This window comes from Leuresthes tenuis, unplaced genomic scaffold (genome assembly GCF_036924035.1).
Source record: "Leuresthes tenuis unplaced genomic scaffold, fLeuTen1.0.hap1 SCAF_14, whole genome shotgun sequence".
NCBI classification, from domain to species: Eukaryota; Metazoa; Chordata; class Actinopteri; order Atheriniformes; family Atherinopsidae; genus Leuresthes; species Leuresthes tenuis.
The window spans coordinates 12,499,813-12,520,179 of record NW_027325368.1 but is presented as its reverse complement, the minus strand read 5'-3'; the positions used below and the strand labels follow the sequence as shown (position 1 = coordinate 12,520,179).

Below are 20,367 nucleotides of genomic sequence, written 5' to 3'. Positions count from 1 at the left end.
AGACTGTAAAAAAGCTTTTTTATCAAACCATATCTTTATTACAAACATATTTACTATTCTGGTGAACTATTTCATAAATAGACCTTTGTCTCACAGTGTTTTTGCTACGTTTGGATTTTTGTGGACCACTGTCAATCCAAGCTGCTGTCAATTGTCTAACTTTTTTTTTTATCTCTACCTGAATCCCGTTTGAAAATATCAAATAGCTGCTGGCTAGCAGGTTAAAACAAGTGTAGATAAAATGTTTTTTTCAAAAAATGCATATTGGAAAAGGAAATATGTCTTCTTCTTAGCTAAATTCATTATTTTGTGTGTGTGGAGAGTTGTGTAGTTAAAGTATAATCTCAAACTAAATCTGTGTACACCATTTACTGAACAAAGATAATCCAATTAGCTGAATGACTGAAATGATTCCTGCTTCTATTATAGCTGACGGTGATGAACAGTATAAGTCATTTTTATTCAGAAGTGTTGACAGTTTGTGTTGTGTGGCAAATTCATTGGGAAATCGAACCCAAAAAATAATTTCAGTTAATATTTTTACCTGTTTATTAATTAATATAGATTGGATTAGATTCATCTTTATTGCCATTACACATGTAAATACAAGGTAGTGAAATACAGGAATATAATTCTCAGTATTATGAACCTACCTTTCAGTCTTTATATAAATATATCACTAGAGGGCACTGTGTCACAGTGAATTATCTGACTAAAACCCATCTGTTTGAGGCTCAGCCCATCATACAGCGCCTCGGGCAAGTCCATGAAACAAAAAGGCTTTCATTTGTGCCTACAGTAATCTTTTGTAAAATGCTTGAACCAACTGTTCAACGGGATGCTATAACTTTATAATGTACACAGACAGTCTTGGTCACTGGTTCTACAGTGTAATTAGAACCCAGTTCTGCAACCCTGTCACTGAACCTTTTAATGACTTTGTTAAGTCTAACAAAAAACAGAAGAATTTCCACATGAGCATGATGGGACACTAAGTGACTCACTTTACATTTATGAAGAAACGACTAATGTACTGTTACAGCAAAAAGTACAAATATCTTTTGTATATTATTTAAGCTGTGTACAAATTATTAAGTATTCTCTTAGTTTACTAAATGCAGTATTAACATATGAACATTTTTCCTTTTTAAGTATTGCTAATCTTTGGCAACAGTCAAATCTTATTCCTGCTCTGAACATTATTGTACAGTTGAATTCATCTCTTTATTCAAACCAGTGAGGGTAATTAAATTGGCTTGCAGATAAAATGTGTGTGGTTTTGACCACATAAACAACACCCATAACGCAAAACACAAAGTTAGATTTGAAAATTTAAAGAATTTGTGTTAATTTCCCACTGGTGATTTAGTCAAATTTATTTTACTTCATTTGAATTTTCTATCAATATATCAGGATTTCCAAATATCAGAAAAAAACAAAACATGTGGCATGTGACCTACCTTTAACTCTTAGTAACCTTCCTTTGTCCTCAATGTGATGAATGGAGGGAGGAGGGTAAAGCTCCCTGGCCTGTGATCCTTAGCATTGTGATAGATAGATAGATAGATAGATAGATAGATAGATAGATAGATAGATAGATAGATAGATAGATAGATAGATAGATAGATAGATAGATAGATAGATAGATAGATAGATAGATAGATAGTGCTGTTGTGGAAAATTGTGTATAGACTAATGAGAAGAAATGTTTTCTTTTTGAAATTCTTTCTCAAGACATTGATTAAGACAGACACATTTATGCCTTTTATGGCTTAGATTTGAGCCTGCACCTTTGTCTTGTTGATTATGTGATGATTCATGAATATGTATCTTCGCCCCACCTCTCTGTTTGCCTACAGCGCCTCCCTTCGCAGATTCGAGGAAACTTTGTCTGCTGCTCCAACCGGGGAAATCACATGCCAGTCAACACTGAAGCTGAAGCCTTTTTTTCAAGGAGGAGAGGAAAGCCAGTGCTTAATTTGTCGACCGGGAAATTCTAGGGCGTATCAAAGGTTCTGTTTCAGAGGATTAACACTTCTATTCTTGTCACTCTTATTCTCGCCTATGCTCTGTGTGTGAATGTGTGTGTGAGTGTGTGTCTGCTGGGCTTGCCACAGCTTGGTTTGCTCCAGAAAGAAAGAAAAAAGAATGGCTCTAAAGTTGAAAATACACGCGTGTTGTGTGCACCGATTGTACAAAAAATGGACTTAGGTCCAGTTTAAGAAATGAAGCCAATCTGACCTACAGTCTATTTCAGAAGTCTATAGGAAAATGACTATACATCTTCATAGTCAATTTCATCTTCTTTAATAGAGTCTGATGTCAACTGTGCAGTTATGGTCACATTCAGAATATCAAGTTACAGTCCACATTGAGGCTGGCTAACCTGGCTATAGCCTCTTCTAACTTGGCCAGTTATTGCAGTCATCAGTTCCACTGCTCCATCACATCTTCTGTTTTCAAAATGCCAAGATGGCAATGATCTCAAGGCTCCAAAATTATGAGTATATAGCCTTAAAGGTGACATCACTATTGCTACCTTAATTTATCTTTCACACTCTATGGTCATTGGTGAAAGAAACACGCTGTCAGGAGTCCACACCAACAGAGCCTGTGTTAAACAGTCTATGAATGAGAATAGTGATGTAGTGGAGCCTGAAGAAGTGGGTATACTCCAATTTATTCCCAGAATTTATAAAGTGATCTATCCAGTAAAGGATAAGCTCCATGTGACACAAACTGTGACCTCTAAGAGTATTCTGCCATATTAGTTGACCCAAAAATGGATCAGTTGTATTTAAACGTTGTCATGTTCCTGCTGCTTGACATCAAAGTTAGGGTTAGTGCCCCCAAATCCCATGTCTAATCTTATCGAGTTCATCCAGAAAGGTAGCAAGGCAATGAGAGACAGAGCTGGGCTAGTTATGTTTATGTCTCTGTAGAAATAAAGAGAAAAAAAAAACAGACTTCCACTACAGGACTGACATTGGTGCATGTGAGAGAGGACTTAGAAGTGGTTGTAAACTATGATAACTGAAGAACTGTGTTAACCTAAATAGTTTCAGCTCTACACCACTGGATGAGATGGATAAAATGAAAACCAGTGCATGCAGCGTCATTTTAGCCCCACCTTGTAGGATGATATACTGGTTTCATGAGCTTGCTCCATATGTATGGCTGTTGGCTGTTTGATTCTGTGGTTTCATAATCGTAATTGGTGCTCTGCAGTTCCAAGTTAGAAACAGTAAGTCATGTCGTTGACTGACAAGTCCTCTCACATATGAAGAAGACAGGGTGAAAAACGTGAAAGCGTTCTGAAAGCTTTCTGTCAGATAATCAGACATATCTGATTATGTGTTGCTATTTTAAACTGTCTCTTTGAGCAGGCTTGATGACCATCAGTATACTCTGTGAGCAAGACCAAACAAGTTAGACACTAGAGACACAGCATCTCACAGTGTGTGAGAACAGCAGAGGTTTATTTCCATGAAGCTGCATTTTCTTTCAATTCATCAGACAGAACAGAGCTCCTTTGAAATCGCGATAATATTATAAATGTTGCTTTTAACTTCTACATAACTGCATGAATTATTAGAGATCAGATTTCAGTTATTCATTCTTTGTTTCTAACAGAATCTCAGTAAGATGCTGCATACTTTAGAAGAGATAATTATAGTGTAAAAGAATATACAAGATGCAACATATAATCTCCCTCTCAGACCTGAAGTGTCATTTGCAAGTTTTTGCCTTTTTAACCCCGGAGTGACATAAGCACACAATACGAGACTGAGAGGCTGACAAATGGAGATTTTAGAAGACTGTAAAAATTCTGTCTCTGTCTTCTAACTTCTGGCAGTTCTACCTCTGTTTTTTTTTTTTTTTTAGATAAATTCTTGGGTTTTAGAACACTTTTTCAATGGGCCTTAGATCTGAATGAGTTAAGAACACAAGTTAGTTTCATATTGAAGGAAATTATTACAGGTTGTATTCCAAAGTTGGGAATTCTACATGACTACTCTTTGAATCAGATGTCTTCTTCTGTGGCAGTTTGGTGAGTTTGGGGAGCACTGTGAAGTTTGCTGCCACCAGAGTGTGTGTGTTGTGGCAGTAGAAGCAGTGAGGAGGTTGTTGCTTATCAGCGAGTCGTGTGGGCCTGTAGGCCACAGAAGGGATTTTTCTCTTTTTCTTACGGAGTTGCTGCCTATGTTGTCTACTGAGAAAGTTCACCTGTGTTGAGAGCTGATGCTATGCGTGCACACAGCAGACAGGTACAAAAACAACACCCCGGCTCATCAATGGTCATTTTTACCCCACCTCTATCTGTTGCATTTAAACTTTCAAAATGTCTGTCAGTTGATTTTTAACAGGAATTTATTTTTTATAATAATTTATACTGCAGCAATATAATTTCCCTTTGGGGATTGATAAAGTTAATTTGAATTCAATTGAATTTAACTATTGTTGTATTTGTAGTTTATTCATACTGTAGGAATTACTGCATATATATATATATATATATATTGTTGTATGTGCATTTTGTTGTTTAATAAGTGCTCATAGAGCTGCTGCCTGTCTTGGCCAGGGCACGTTTTTCGAATCTCAAGAGCTCAGTTTTTCTGGTTAAGGAGAGGCAATGAATGAATGATGACATCATTTAATTTGTTATGTATGACATACTGCCAGAAGATGTTAATGTGTGGTCATCATGTCTTCTGAAAAATTACGTGATCTGAGCTCAATCCTCATATTCATCTGAAGCTTTAGGCCCAGAAGACTTATTAATGTGGGAGAAATTCAGATGGAATCTTTGCATTTGATCTTCATCTCTGCAAGTAAAAATGAAAATCAATAATTTAGAAGGTTTCATACAGCTTAATTGCACTTGAATTCTCAGCAGCTCCTTTCCCCCTTGGGCAGCTCACACAGATCATTGGGAGCAAGAAGTTTGTCAAATGAGCGATGAAATGCTCATCACTTCACCTTGCACAGTTCTTTGAAACAGACTTAAATTCTTTATCTCACCACAGATAAACCCAGAAAATAAGAGGTATTCAAGGTAAGAAAAATGAATAAATAAAATCCCTGGAGGTTTTAAATTTTTTATTTATCATTGCAATTTTCAGTCTGTGTACATATTAACGTTTGTTCTTCTGCTCATATATAAAACTGGACATTGTGTATTCACATACAATCTCAAAGTAAGTAGTTAAGATGGCCAGATAATTCTTTGGCAAATGTAAGCACCCTACACATTCAGATATATGCAGGGTTCAGAAATGGCTTTGAAAATCACCCTGAATCCACTGTGTGTCACCTTGCTCTTTACTGCATTTACTGTTATAAGAACAGCTTAGTAAAGCTTTGCAGACGACTTGTTCTTGTGTCATCGTGAAAAGAAGCTGGGCTGACGGTGCCAAACTGCACATTTCATGCAGTACAAATGAGAGCCGATTGCACAGGGTAGAAAGACAATAATATATCTGTACAGCCATTTAGACTCATGTAGCAGATTTTACTTGTCGCTCTCTGTTGCTTAGAAGTGTTTGCCCAAAGTCAGAGGCCACAACTGTCATCATCATGCAAATACACAAATGGCACATTACTATAAATGCTCTAGACAGTGATGAAATTCACTTCCAGATTAAACAACCACTGTTGCTACAAATGTCGGTTACACTAAAATGGAGTGTAACAAGTTGTGCACGGCAATGAGTTTTGAAGGCAGGAGTTCCAAATTTGGTCAACAGATGGTGGCAGAAGACCGAAGATAACACACAAAGACTGCACTGTGTAGTAGAAAGAAGTGTGTATGCTGTCTTCTCATTGTTATGATGTATTATGCACTGTGTTTCAGAAAACGCCATTAATATTAGCATTTGCTGCCTTTTAAAAAGCATATCTGTTTCATGAAGGAACTTCTTAACTATGATGAAGTCTCACTGATCAAGGAGCACAATGTGAGGAAACAGTCACCAAGCGGCGTGTTTACTTGGCGGAACATCATTCATCATGGAAATCATAAATAATGATCATAATCTTCAAAGCAGTGGGTTCATCATTCGAGCGAATTTATAAATACTCGATCACATCTCTGGCGCACCAAAGAAGAAAAAAGTTTTGTGTCACACTGCAGCTGTTCTGTAACGTGCATTATCATTTCTGCAGTAGCAGCAGGTTTTGTTACATAACTAGTTAAATGAGTGTAATTACATAAACATGCAGAAATACATCATTCACAAGCATCCTGATAGGTGAATAACACTCATTTTGCTCCTATGAGGAATTATTAGCATATAAATCGAATTAAAAAAGATACTGAGCAAAAATGCTCAAATGGGTTTTTTGAGAATGATGTATTTCTGGAACAGCCTGACAGTTCAGAGAACCAAATGCTTTAATGTTTACTGCCTTATATATCTAAATGACTTCCCCCTTTTTTTTAGATCTATAAAGTTTCACTTTCGCAATTTTTTTCCCTCCGGACATTAAAAGGTTAATACAGTTGGCCTGAAATCACCTTCATGTCATCCAAATGATATTTTGGAAGTCAGTGTTTCAGCATTGTTCCACCAGCTCCTATCAGCTGCAACAACAGCTATTGACTGACAGTGACAGTCATCTGGCTATCAACAGCTGTTCTTGTAATGTACATTCAAACCAGCAGGTGACTCTGATTCTTCCTTTTTGGTGAAGAAATATCACGTAGGAGCCCCTTCGGATGAAATTCTTTAAGCTCAGAATCTTTAGAAATATTTAATTAAATAAGCATGCTTTGGTGAAACACTACCATAAATGCAGGGCCACACTGCTCATTGTTCGATATTGTTTACAGTGAGTTTTTACTGACCATGATCATTTCTGTTGCCTATTACAATTTAGAGCATATTTAAGACCACAATAAGGACTTACTGTGCCTGGAGCAAGAGGAGTCTTTTATTCGGGCCTCTTGCTGTTGTGGGACATGTGGCGTTGGATTTAGCATTTTGTTGTAATATATAACATCAGGGGCGTCGGCATTTTGAAGTTACAGGATTAGGATTGTACAGTCTAGGATGGAAAAAAAAAGTTAATCAAAAAGTCATATTATGGCTATCTGCGCGTACGCGTGCGCAAGCACGTACGGTTGGGGCTGCTTGTGACACGCTACTTTGCGGTTTTCGATCCTTTCGAGACAATAACAACTAACCATAGACTGCATTCCAGATGTAACAGCGGGATCCACATTTCTATGTTCCTCTTGTTCATTTTCGTCCTGGCATAACGGCCCGGTGGGTTATTACGGTGAAGTGCACGTTGCGATTTTCTCCCTCCACCAAATCCAATCACACCCTCCCCCATCTCAAGTACAATTACGTTATGGGTGACGTTTCAGCATGCGGAGGAGGGATCTGGGCTGGGACCACTTGGACCAAAGAGGACTAAACACTATTTCATTTCAGCGCAGAAACAACGCATTCAAGGCAGTGGACCAGGGCGCCTCGCTGAAGCTTAGCCCATTGTCTCCTTCAAACAGAGCAACTAAGGAAAACGGGGCTGACCAAAACAGCGGTGTAGGAGTGTCCAAGTGGTAGGAATTGCGGGTTTGTAAGACAGAAAAAAGGCCCTGGACAGATCTGGCCAATAACGGAAAATGAATCACAGTCAAGTTTTAATATTATGAGCCGCGTTTTGTTGCAATTGGCGACCAACTATTGATGCTTCTGCGCCGATCGTTTTCCAGACCATCAAATCGCGCGGACTTCTTTTGTTCGCATCGCTTCAATCCCAAATTCTAGCCTACATATTTGTGTTGCTGATCTGAAAGAGTTAGTCGCTCCGAAAACCCAAGAATGAATTTCCAGTCCAGCGTCCCAGTGTCCGGTATCTCGCAGCAGTCTCAGCCTGCCATGCCTACCCCAGGCACGGTCCCTGCGCCCGTCCCTGTCCCAGTTCCTCAATCTATTCCGTCCCAGTTCGGATCCGGATCGTCTGCAAGCTCAGGGGCTGGCCAGTTCGGTTCGGGGACTGTTTCGGGCCAGTCTGCACAATCTGGCTCGGCCGGCTCTCAGTTTGTTTTGTCCAACTCAGCGGCCATCAGGGCAGAGATCCATCGGTTCGAGTCTGTTCACCCGAACATCTACGCAATCTACGACCTGATCGAGCGCATTGATGACCTGGCCCTGCAGAACCAGATCAGAGAGCACGTAATCTCCATTGAAGGTGAGTGGATGGGACACACAAGGGGGGGTTCATTGCCGTTTTGTGCTTTTCATTCATTGAGGGTTAGGAGAAAACGGATTACGTGTGTGTGTGATTTCCTTTCTTTTTTTTTTGTGGGTGGGGGTGGAGGGGGTCCTCATTTCCTCCCTTTTATGCACACTTGGTAACATTGTCATGGGTGCACGGCCCGGTGTCAACAATCACACTTCGAGGTTGGGGGCGTAGCCGATCTCATAGTCCTGTTCAAGGATTGAACTGCACCCATGCACTGCAGTGTTGACAACACAATACTCAGTTGCACTCACAAAAGGCAGCCTATCTGTACAGCTGTAATTAGCCTCCCCCACACACCCCAAAATCACCTTTGCTTTTAAGTGGGATCTGCAGAAATGAACATGGTTTTCATCTAATGCTGACCTTGAGAATGAGTTATTTGTTTCTTTGTTTGTTAATATTTGATCAGACGAAGAAGAGACTCCCAAATGGGATATAATGTGTTCCATTAAAGTAATGACTGGCCTGCACAACGCAGAGACACACCGCAGACTGGCAGCAGGAATTTTGATGTAGATAATGGACATCACTGGGTCTGTTAAAGCCTCTCAGTGGGCATATACTGTATCACACTGAAAGTCCAAATGATACCACATGACCAAAGAAGGATAGCAGTGGCTGCTAACCAGACCTCCCTGCTAAGTGCAGCATTATGTCATCTGGAGATGATACACTGCCACATGTAGACATCTTAAATTATGGTAGCAGTTTCCCACGTGTCTTAACTCGCTTCTCATCCAGCTATTTACTCAACCGATGGTTATGTTAGTACACTGTCCATCAAAAATGGGCTCATGAAGAGTGCTGCTGCAAGTCCTTAACACGCTTTCACCATTTCTTTCTAATACTGCTAATGCATCTGGATACAGTTGGAATCAAGTTACAGTTTATCTCGCCATCAACAGCGGGTGTAATACACCGACATGAGCATTTCTTTTTTAACATTAATTTAAAATGGGAGAATATTTAATTTGAATGAAACCAGCTGGTTTGTTTATGGTGGAACTTGTGAGAGGACAGTGTAGGACCGAAGGACCTTGACACTGGTGTTGTTGGTTAGTATTTGAATGCTCCTCACAGTACAATATGTCATATAAACAGAGATGTACTGTAGCTGGGGTTACGTGGTCAGCAACTACAATCCTCATGAGATTTTGCCAGTTGCAGAGGTACTGCACACAGTACAGATTTTGCGGTTCAAGGCCAAACGTGTGCAAACCTTTTGAGGAAACTGACTTGAGGGGATCCATATGTTTGCTCAGAATTGTTAGTCTTTTGACAATTTCCCTTTTATAGAGAGGTTGCCTTAAAATATGCAGCCAACCGATGCTTCAGGATTTCTCTTGGTTTCAGTCGAGTTTTTATGTTTTTTTTTTTTCTTTGATCATTTTTTAAATGTTTTAAATCTAATCTGGATTTACACCAAACAGTTTAACTGTCACTGTCACAAACACTAAAGCAGGAGTGTTATATGATGTAAGAAAATATCAGATAGAAAATGAAATACATCCTCATGTGAAAAACTTCTAGAACATGACTGTCTTAGGTCTACCTTTTTGAGTTTTTTTTTTTTTTTTTTTTTTTCTTGGATGGTTGCATAATAAGTTCAATGAAGGCATGTCTTTATTCGATGTCTCAGTAGGACAACACTGAAGTCTTTTGTTAGCTAACTCTCAGATGTGCCTTTTTAAAAACCCAAAGGTCAGCTTATTCACTCACTTTATTTGATAAAAAACATTTAGTTTCTTCTCCCTCAAAACTCTGCGAACACTTGACCCCCAAGGAAAACTAAAACAGATAGTGTTATTCCCTTGCAGGGTGTCATGAATTTGGAAAGCCTCCACGGGCCAATTTTGTAGTGGTGAACTTTTTTTATTTTTTATTGTTGATTCATTTTCCCTCAAGCTTGTGTGTTTTCTTCATGTAGAGGATTTTTGTTTCTCCCATAATGGCCTCAGACGGTTCTTAGAAATAGCAGTTAAAATTCTTATGCTTTAATTTAACTTGAATATTGGACAGACAGCTAAAATCTTTTTTTTTTTTTTCCCTTTTTGATTGTTGAACATAAGCAAATAATTGGAAATATGCTTTTGCCATCTGATCATAAAATGCAGCTTGAAGTTCACTGCTGACACTCCAGATTAGAAATTTCTTATCATATTGTTATTGGCACAACTGGAAACATCCATATAGCCCTCATATACAACACCAAACAGTTAAATTGCATCAGAAAACAAGGTTCTAGTCCCTGTTTCTTCAGTTCTGTAATTCATTTAGCACGTTAACATGGTTAAGGTGTACTTTATTGTTATCTCCACGAATACACTTTATAAGGCACACCTTTTGAACACAAGGCATTTAAGATAAATGTATTTTTCTAAAAAAAACAAAACATAACAGCAGTTAGATGCCCTTTCATCATGTTAAATGAGATGCGGTTAACAACAGACCCTGGCTGACTTGTCTTCACCTGCACTGTGGAGCTGCAGATCTGTTCCTCTTCAATCTTGCATCATTGCAGAGTCTGTTGCTAAGGAACCAGTGGCTCATGCATTTAACTGAAGAAAGACCGAACAGAAATTACACCCCTTACAAAATGAATCCCCGTCTATACTAAGGTCTCCCTGTTGTTTTGTTGATTAATAATATCTTCATATGATGATGATGATGATGATGATACACCAGTCATGTCCTTTATGCTGCATGTTGCCTATTTTGGTATTATTGTTCAGGGTGGTGTTTGGTGTCATTGAACCATTTAATTAAACAAATAACTTGTAAGAACAAGAGACGCTTTGTTTTACCCCCTCCGTCTTTTCTTTCTTTTTTTTTTTTTTTAAAGCCTTGAACACAGGACAACTGAAGCTGACATAGATTAGATAAAGGTGAAATTTACTGTGAGATGTGAGGATGGCCAGGCCAGGAAGTCGTCGAGCAAAATGGTGGTACCAGAATGTAGGAGTAGCACGTAAGGAATTCACTGTTTGTCTTCAAGATATCACACTGCTGATCAAGTTGACTTAAAAGAGAAGAGTAAAAACATGGATGCTTCATCAATTCGGAGTCCTTGAAGCAAAATTTTGTGGCACTATAGATGGCATCTACTTTCTATTTTGTAGAGGGAAGCAAAGAGGGATTAATTTAGTTTGACCTAGATATTAAGACGGGTTCATTTCATCAGACAGGGTCATAAGAAAAGTCAAATCACAGTGACAGTGAGCCTTCATCGATTTTAATTTTAATATGATAATAAGTTCTTAAGATTTGAAGTTGGGGTTGTTAGTGTAGCTAATGTGCTCCATCAAATTATTGGACAATGGTTTTGCCTAATCCAAAAGGTGCACTGGGTAAAGAACCAAAGTTGGGAACGTACGGTGCTCTTAATGAAGGGATTTATATGGGATTGAAAAAAGAGTCCGGAATGATCCCTTTTATCGTGATAGAAACGTTCTGCATCTGTCAGCTCAGGACACTGTGATCTCAGATGCAGCTTGATACGTGCCTGCCTTCATCCAGAGCATGGTTCGTTTGAAAGAGGATGCTGACGTTTTCACCCAATGACGTTTTCAGTAGTGGTCAGTTAAATACTATGTTTAGTCTAAGTCTAAGGCTATCAGCTCACAGGTTCTCTCTGTAATTGTGTCTTATGATTGACCGCACACACGAGTCAAACCAAGAGCAGTCCTCAGACTAAAGTGTTTGCAGACTGTGTCTTCACTGCAGATCCGTACAGAAATACTGATTTATTCTGTGTATATGTCATAGACAGAAAAGCAAAGATGAATTTCTGGATCAGGTGCCCTTCAAATGTTAAACCTTTAACTAGGGTTGAAGATTATTTTTGCACCGGGATTTCATCTGAAGAAATGAATGTGCAAGGGGTTGTTTTTCATACTTTTATTCTAATCAAAGTTTGATGTTGATCAATTTTTTCGGACATTGGGAAGAATATTGAAAAGATGTGTAGCTTTATGATGATATTTAAAGTACAAATTGCAGTTGTGCCTCAAATCTTGTAAAGCCTTGACTCCTTCCTGCTTTTTTTTTTAGCACCAAAGGTGGCATTGCACTTTCTTAGTATCTGGTTATGATTCAAGAATATTGACCTGAGCTTATAATTCTGGGGTTTCTTTGAGCCAAATGTTATGGTTTTTCATTGCTGTAATGTTCTCTTATATCGTGTGTAATAACGTTATTCCTTATAGCTGCAAAAGCTCACACTGACTTTCAAATTACCAACTGACAGGCCAATGTCCGAGCAAAGGCGGTCACCCAAAACCACTGCTACTCAAGAGCGGTGCTTGGGATTTCAAGAAAGGACTAAAAAGCTTGCACAATGGGACATTGTGTTTTCGATAGCAATCGGGGTGACACAGACAGATACAAAAAGCGCACAGACTGATGCCTCAGAGCTCTCTGCTGGCATTGTGTGGCACCTAAGTGGCTCCCTGGTACACACTGCAACCCATTTGCTAAAGAGACCATGAACACTGGTGCTCATCTGCTAATCACAAACGGGGTATGATGATGATGCCCTTTTATTTTTGCTAATGAAGCAGGATTAATTTCCTCCGGACCACTGAGACGTAAAGCTAAAACATCTTCGTTCACACTGTTTTTATTTACGACAAGCAATCCGTTTCTGCAGTTTAAGAGTTATGATGCTAAATACGTGTAGTTGTGATTATAAACATTGATTAATCGTGCAAATAAAGCCTGAGTTTGCTGAGGTTTTTGCACACGGTTGTAAGAGTCCAGGATTTGAGTGGTGTGTGGTTGTATGGTTGGAATTTGATTTGATGATCTGGGCTGTAGGCCATCTGTGTTAGAAGAATGCTGCTGGTGCTACTTCTGGCAAGGGAAATCTCCACAATGCGCTCATTATATTTCTAAACTGTATCTGTGAATATGGATTAGATGGAGTTAGAAGTGTCAGTCAATGCCACCAGCTGTGTCTCTTACACGGTGTGTCAATGTAAATTGCTGTTAATGTGGAATGCTGGTGTTTATAGAGTGGCTCAGTAAGTATTTACTTGTTGTAGATCTTGTGCCTAAATAAAGCCTTATGTAAATACATCTGCGAAGCATGGAATAGACCCAACCATGGATAAATCTTTTCTTTTTCCCTTGAGTCACAGAAACGGCACAAATCAAATAGCACGCCATTAGAAAAGCTTCATCGTTAGAAAATGATAATGAATTGAATTGTGAAATCTTTTATGTCCAAGTCACAAGGTGTGTATGGGTGTATGCAATCCATGCACTTTGATCCCTACTTATAGAGAGGTTGACCAGCCCAGTCTTTTTCAAATAGCAAACTCATGTTTCACACTAACAGTGATTTTTCAGCTAAAGCCACTTTGTTATGGGGGAAATTTGTCATTGTCTGCCAGTATAACATAAAACAGCTTTAAGAAGTCTTTAGTAAGATGTTGATATTATTGAGCTGATGCTAATAAGCATGGAGATGGCATTTGGGGATGCTTATATTAGCTTATTCCTTATAAATCTACCCATGGTCACAAAGCTTATATGTTTTACAAAGCTTTTTTTTTTCATATGTAAAGAGGAAATTAAAAAGATCATATGTGGAGATAACAAAGCTCCACATAGTAACTTCCTGTAGTTTTTTGTTTTCCTGAAAGGTCCCTGTTTTATGACCTATAAAATCGGAAATTATTATAACTGTTACTATTTCCCTCTCACACATATCTGTTAACAGCAGTTGCCACCAAAAGGTAGATAGTTTTTGTCTCAACAAAAGTAAAAAAAAAGGTTCCAATATCAATGCTACATATTGGCTGAGATTCTTAATGTATTTAAATGTACATTTTTGTATATGTATGCGACTTTGCAGCTTTGTATTTTATAGATGGGTTTGGAACTCACTGACTGTCGCTGCTCAGCTGCATCCTTCCCGACGTGTGCTGCAGACAGTGCTTAGAGCTTAATAAACATTCATACAGGAGTCTGTTCCACAGAGTGGGGCTTGACAAACTCTGAGTCTGACCCTGAACTCTGAGATGATGTGACCTGAAATGAGAAACTCAGAGTTTTATGTTGCAGAGCAGCTGTACAGAGTTAATTCAATTAGTTCTGAGTTTGTTCACTCTGAAATGTATGAGTAATGGAAAAAAAAAAAAAATCACCATCAATGGTGCTCCAATACTATGATTCACCATGGCAACGGGTGAATAAAATGTAGTGCCTCCATTTTAATCCACTGGAGCAAGAAGTATGAATGTGTGTTGTTATTTCTTTTTAGATGTATATCTGTATATATATATATATATATATATATATATATATATATATATATATTCAGCTTTAACCCGACAAGTGCAAAATGCAGGTAACAAATGCAAAGGATGATTAACGGATCAGATGACATGTAGTTTATAGATCTGAAATCATATAGTCATAGTCCAATGTAATAATAATGACTTGAATGACTCAAAGTTTAAAAGAGGGTTTAGCTTCAAACTGTCAACACATTGTTAGTATATTAGTTTTCACATTAATAGAATCTAGCTCAGCAGCATATATTGACTGTATAAATAGTGTAAAAGTGTAAATGTTTAGACAGGATATCGATTAAAATGCATTCAAACTATATGCTAAAACTATATGTAATAAATTTGTACAGTGATGTATGGTAAATCTTTCAATGGAGATGCGCTGACAGCCCTAAGCCCAGTTTTGTAAAGATAAAGATACATTTAATTTACGCTGAAAATTAATCTAACACTTATGATACTTATGATTTCAATACAGAAAATTGATCATTTGCTGTATTGAAATCCAGAACAACAGTCTCTGCTATTTTCTAACTGAGGTTTAACATAGTTTAAATGTCTGCTTTCCCATTTGTACCTTGATACGTATCGTATGGATAAGGAAATGAAAAGGTGTGCCAGACAGCTGCCTTGGCTGGAGGGGAACAGTGGGGAACAAAACTGAACTTGTTGAGGAGAACCTGGCAACAAGCAAGTGAGGTTAAAATAATCAGTTACTATGACAACTGACTCAGTTACATAGTTTTACCCATATTAGGGCTTTCTGGAAGAGACACATTGACAAATAATGTGCACCAGTGTTAAATGACTCCAAACATTTTCTCTGTATTGCAAAGCAGATGTTTTATATTGAATACTATTAAGGGCTAAAATCGGCTAATAAGATCTATGATTCTAATTAGCAGGTTAAACGACAGGATTAAGTGCTCATTTGTGAGTGGGATGTATATTTAACTTAACTTAAGGCAGCGTCAGGGAGGCTGTTTTGCACTGATCCCAGTTATCATTGAGCTTCTGGAGTACAGCATCATAACCAAAGGGGACAAATTAAGCTTTTCATTTTTTGTCTCATATAAAAAACTCTTTTGTCAGATGTTCACATCAAACATGGCCAAGGTTTGAGTTGTAAGGATCATATTTACATGCCTACAAAGGCTGTTTTCTCCACAGTAACTTTGGTAAATCTGAAAGATTTGGCTCAGTCTTAGTAGTTACAGATGGTTGTACTGTCCACTCGCTTTTTTTGTATTGGATACAGGCTCAAGCCCTAACTAATTCTAATACTGCTAATACTTTATTCAAGACCCGGAGTGCATCAACTAAGATGATTTAACATATTTCCAAAAAAAAGCTACATAGTTTGTGGTCAGAAGTAACATATTGAATTGGAAATAAGGATGTCATTGTAAAAACCTGATGTTTCAGACCAATAGACCTCTTAGAGGCCTCTTTTCCTTCAACTCAGGGGTGTTTTGGTATTAAAGGATTTGTTTCTTAAATCAAGAGAGTCACACAAAGAAAAATACACACGTGAGTCAAATCTGTGTTGGGAGAGTGATCCTGCACATGTAGGTTCAAAGAGCTCCATTGCTCTATCTCATGTCTCAGAGGTCAGAGACTGCCGGCCTTGTGCACATGATATAACATTCGACTCTCATGTCAGTCGCACGAGTGGGGATTGATCAAGTGTAGGCTTCCTCTGACTTCCCATTCACCTGAAGACATTATCAGATCTCCTATGGCATCCGCAGCTGAACCACTTCTGTGCTGTGCATCAACCGTATATGGTTTCAGTTACATTTAAAGCTTGAGAGTAGTGTTTGGTGAGGGGGTGGGTTGGGCACGCCTTGTGAAGTTTACGTGACATGTTTATTCTCCAGAGTGTAGTAGTAGTAACATACCTCCCCCTGACAGATGTTCACCAGATAACAGGGTTTGCATAAGTCAGGCTCTCAAAGAGTCTCCTGTTATGTGATTAGCCCATACAGTTTACTTTACGTACAGCCACAAACTGCTCATTACAACTCCACCGAAATCCATTGTAACACCTAACCCGACGCTTGACCACAGGTCAGCAGAGATGAGCTGAGCTGGTGAGCTGTAAACAGAGCCACCGTCTGAGGGCCTGGGAGGTCTGTAGGGTCAGAGTGCTGTTTCTGCACCAACACTGCTGTCCTCTCTCTGCTGCCACACCACAGCATTGGCTTATTGAATGTGACGCTATACTCCACAGCAGAATGCCCTCCATTGTGCCGCTGAACAAAGGCTCTCTCTCTCTTGTTGATGGACAGCTAATTCTTTTTTTTTTTTTTTTTTAAATGTTCTGAATGCAAAGGGGCGAGAGGAAGCTGGTCAGAAACATTTAGAGCATACTCATCCCAATCTCTCATGAGCAGAAAGTGGAGGACTAGTTCTCCTCTGTCATATTCGAGCATTGTCAGTTCTAATGTTTTGTTGAAGGGAAAAACCATTGAAATTCTGCGCTGTGTTCATTTTTGATTTCAGCTTGTTCTGCATTAAGTGGCTTTATTAGATTTAGATAAAAGAAAGAGGGGGAAACTCAAATTTTCTTTGGATATATTGTGATATAATACGGTTGATGTTTTTCTTGTCGCAGGGTTATTGTGTAATTGTAAAACTGCTATTATCTTTTACAGTTAAATTTGCCAAATGGACTCCCTTGCACTGAATTCACTTTTCATTTCAAGATAACCAAAAAATAAGTATGTGAATTATTTAGTTGATCCAGAGAAATATATTTGGTAATTACTCTGATTATCGACTATTTGTTATTTAGGATATAATGATTTTTTTTTTTAGCAAAAATTTCAGCAATTTTCTCTGATTATTTAGAGATCAAGGCTAATGGTTGGTTCTATATAATGCCAATATTGTGTTTTCTGTTTTGCCTGTTTGTATTTTGATTTATCTGCTTACTATTTTTAAATAATTTGTTGCTGATTATCTCAAAACCCAGAAAACAAGTACCGGTATATTTTATGGCAGATTATTAGATGGTGGAAATAACAGGGGCCCACTTCTAGAGTTGGATTGTCTTGTGGTATTTTCAAATACCTTTCTTCTAGCATGATCCTTTTTTGTTTTAAAGCTGAGAGGTCTATTAAATCTCCTATAGGCTTTTCTTTTTTTCAGTTTGTGCATCAGCCATGTCCTATGGTGGAAGTGCTCATGTTTCCTGCCAGTGGGGTAGGGCTGGAAGCAGATGGCTGCTGACAGAGGAAGGGGTTTGGAAAGCAGTGAGTGAGCAACAGATGGAAAGGCGCATATGCCTCCAAGTCCCCTCAGCTTGCCAGCAGTCCCGTGACTAACTGTGGGAAGATTCTGGCCTCATCCAGGTTGGGAATGGACAGAAAATTATGGTAAAGAATGAAGTGCCCCTAGAATAGAAATGCTTATCAGAGACAAGTTTGTTTCTGGAAATTCAACTGTGGGAGGATTCAGAGCCCGTTTAATTGGGGATGAATGGAGAATCGTGGCAATGTATCAAGTTGGACTACTGTAGCTTTTTTTTTTTTAAAATGCACCGTTTCAGCAAATACAGATCTGTTATGCAGTGATCTCGTTTTGCTTGTCATGTGCTTTAGGAAAAGAAACTCGACTGCCTCTTCTGTTCAAACAGGAACTTCTCACAGGGACTTTTGTGGCCCCCAGGGAGCACATTTTCTTCACTGAAGGAAAATGCAGAATTAAGGAAAAGTGGTGTATAGCTGGCGAGGCCATGATGCTGCAGCTTATGGCAGCAAGGTAGCTTCTCTTTCTCATGATGAGCCATGTCGTATTTAAAGGTGGCAGGACTGTGAAAATTAAGCATGACCCCCTATTACTTGAGGGATATTTCAGTTTTTCTTTGTCAGTCACTGTTTGGGGACAATTCATTTCCTCACGAGTCAGATGCAGGTTTCCATGAAAGTTTCAGTACGTTTATACTTGATGTATATATCACCTCCTCCTCTGTTTATTTTTGAATGAACTGAGAATAGTTGTCGGCACTGCTTTTTTTGCGGTCGATTTTCTTGTCAGTATGGCTTGTCTAACATGCTCCAGTTGAGCGTTATCACCAAGGTCCTACATTCCTTTTGTGGATGTCATTGTTTTGATGGTGTTTCGACATGTCCTCTGGCCTTGTGTTCACGGTCTTCAAAGAGCTCGAAGAGGCAACATGCCAAGCACTTGTTTTCCTGTTTATTTAGCTTTATATTGTAAAAACTATGACTGTGGTGGCATATTTTGCCCTAGTCAGGGAAAAAAGTGCTGCGGTGCACAGTTGGTGCTGATTAAGTATTTCAAAAAGCACTTTGAATATGTGCTGGTACATCTGTTACTCAGCTTAATTCTTGATCAGTTGTGATATTTTGGTCACTTGTTTTATGCTTCATAGCTAAACTCTGAGGAGGAGTTTGTTGTGAAGAGACGTTTTAGTCTGTGGGAATAACTGCAGAGGAAGTGTAATGTGACCCCACATTTACTGTTTATACCCCTGTTTCCTGCTTTCCCCAAATGGAATAAGCTTTGGTTTTTCCACTGCTGATTCCCTCTGGCCATGACCCAGGATTGATGTCATGTGGTGCAGTATGTGAACTGCATGTACTACAACCCCTCTTGGAACACAATCACAGTTCCCATTTTGGACCCGACAGCTTAGGGGGTTTTCAGAATGGCTTCTGTTTGCAGGAGACAGCTCCCGGCGACTATGATTTACACTCTCATTTCCAAAAGTTAGACTGCAGTGTTAAGATTTTAATTAAAAGTAGAATTGAATGGTTTACTTATAATCTAAAACCCTCTATTTAAACAAGAAAAGTCCAAAGACATATTAAATGTGGAGGCTAAGGAAGTATAATGTTTATTTTATTTAATTTTTTAAATGAGCTAATTTGGAATGGGATGTCAGTAATATGTAAATTGGGACAAGTGTGACATCTGATTAATAAAGTAATCTAAAAACTAATTAACTCATTTGGTTAACAGTTAAAACAGTAAAAGGTCTTTCGGAAGAAATATTTGTTAGGGGTTCACCACTCTGCGAAAAAACCATGTGGAAAAACAGTCTAATAATTTAGGAATAACATTTCCCAGTGTAAACTCTACCATTAACCGTGTCTTAAATGATCCGGGGACTATAGATAAATATTTGGGGAATGCCATAAACCAATATTGAACTGCTGTAATCTTAAGGCCTGAGCCAGCTCTGCATTAAAAACAGACATGAGACATGACAATTCTACCGAGGAGACCACTACACGAGCACAGGAACACTTCTGAAAACCCTTGTTAGTGAGCCCAGTTTGTGGCTCATGGATGATTCATCTTATTTAAAAAAGGGAGGGACCATTTGAGTTTTTATCAGTACACACTACTAAAACCTGCATCTCTGATGATGGTATGGGGTGTATTAGTGCTTATGGCACATATTTCAGTCATCTGTGAAGGCAACACTTATGTAATCTTATACACGCATGTTTTTGAGCATCATATGCTGCCATCTTGCTTGCTTATTTCTTCAAGACAATTCGGAACCACATTTTGCACATATTACAACAGGAAGGTTCTGTATTACCAGAGTCTGTGTATTAAACCAGTAAACATTAAGTCCAGACACACAACAAAAAACAGTTATCAGAAAAACTAAATATTAATGGTCAATATATCAAACTTTGCCTGATAGATATTTCACTTATTGTACACAAATGGATGGAAGTGTCGGTCTTGTAAGGTGTAGATAATCCGCTCAAGAATGTTTATCTTTGAACATTATCAATAAAAAGGCCAAAAATAACCTTTTTGCGTTTTGCCAGCG

General features: G+C 38.5%; 1 protein-coding gene across 2 annotated transcripts in view; it reads left to right on the top strand.

Annotated features, from left to right (window-relative positions):
• The first annotated feature begins 7,252 nt into the window (after nucleotides 1-7,252).
• Nucleotides 7,253-20,367, top strand: part of agap3 (ArfGAP with GTPase domain, ankyrin repeat and PH domain 3) — a 119,961-nt gene continuing 106,846 nt past the window's right edge. The window contains exon 1 of one of the 2 annotated variants that reach the window (XM_072364496.1): nucleotides 7,253-8,199. In XM_072364496.1, the coding sequence (XP_072220597.1) occupies nucleotides 7,830-8,199 (370 nt within the window). In that variant the 5' untranslated portion in view covers nucleotides 7,253-7,829. The remainder of the gene's footprint in view (nucleotides 8,200-20,367) is intronic. The other variant, XM_072364498.1, reaches the window with a different exon arrangement.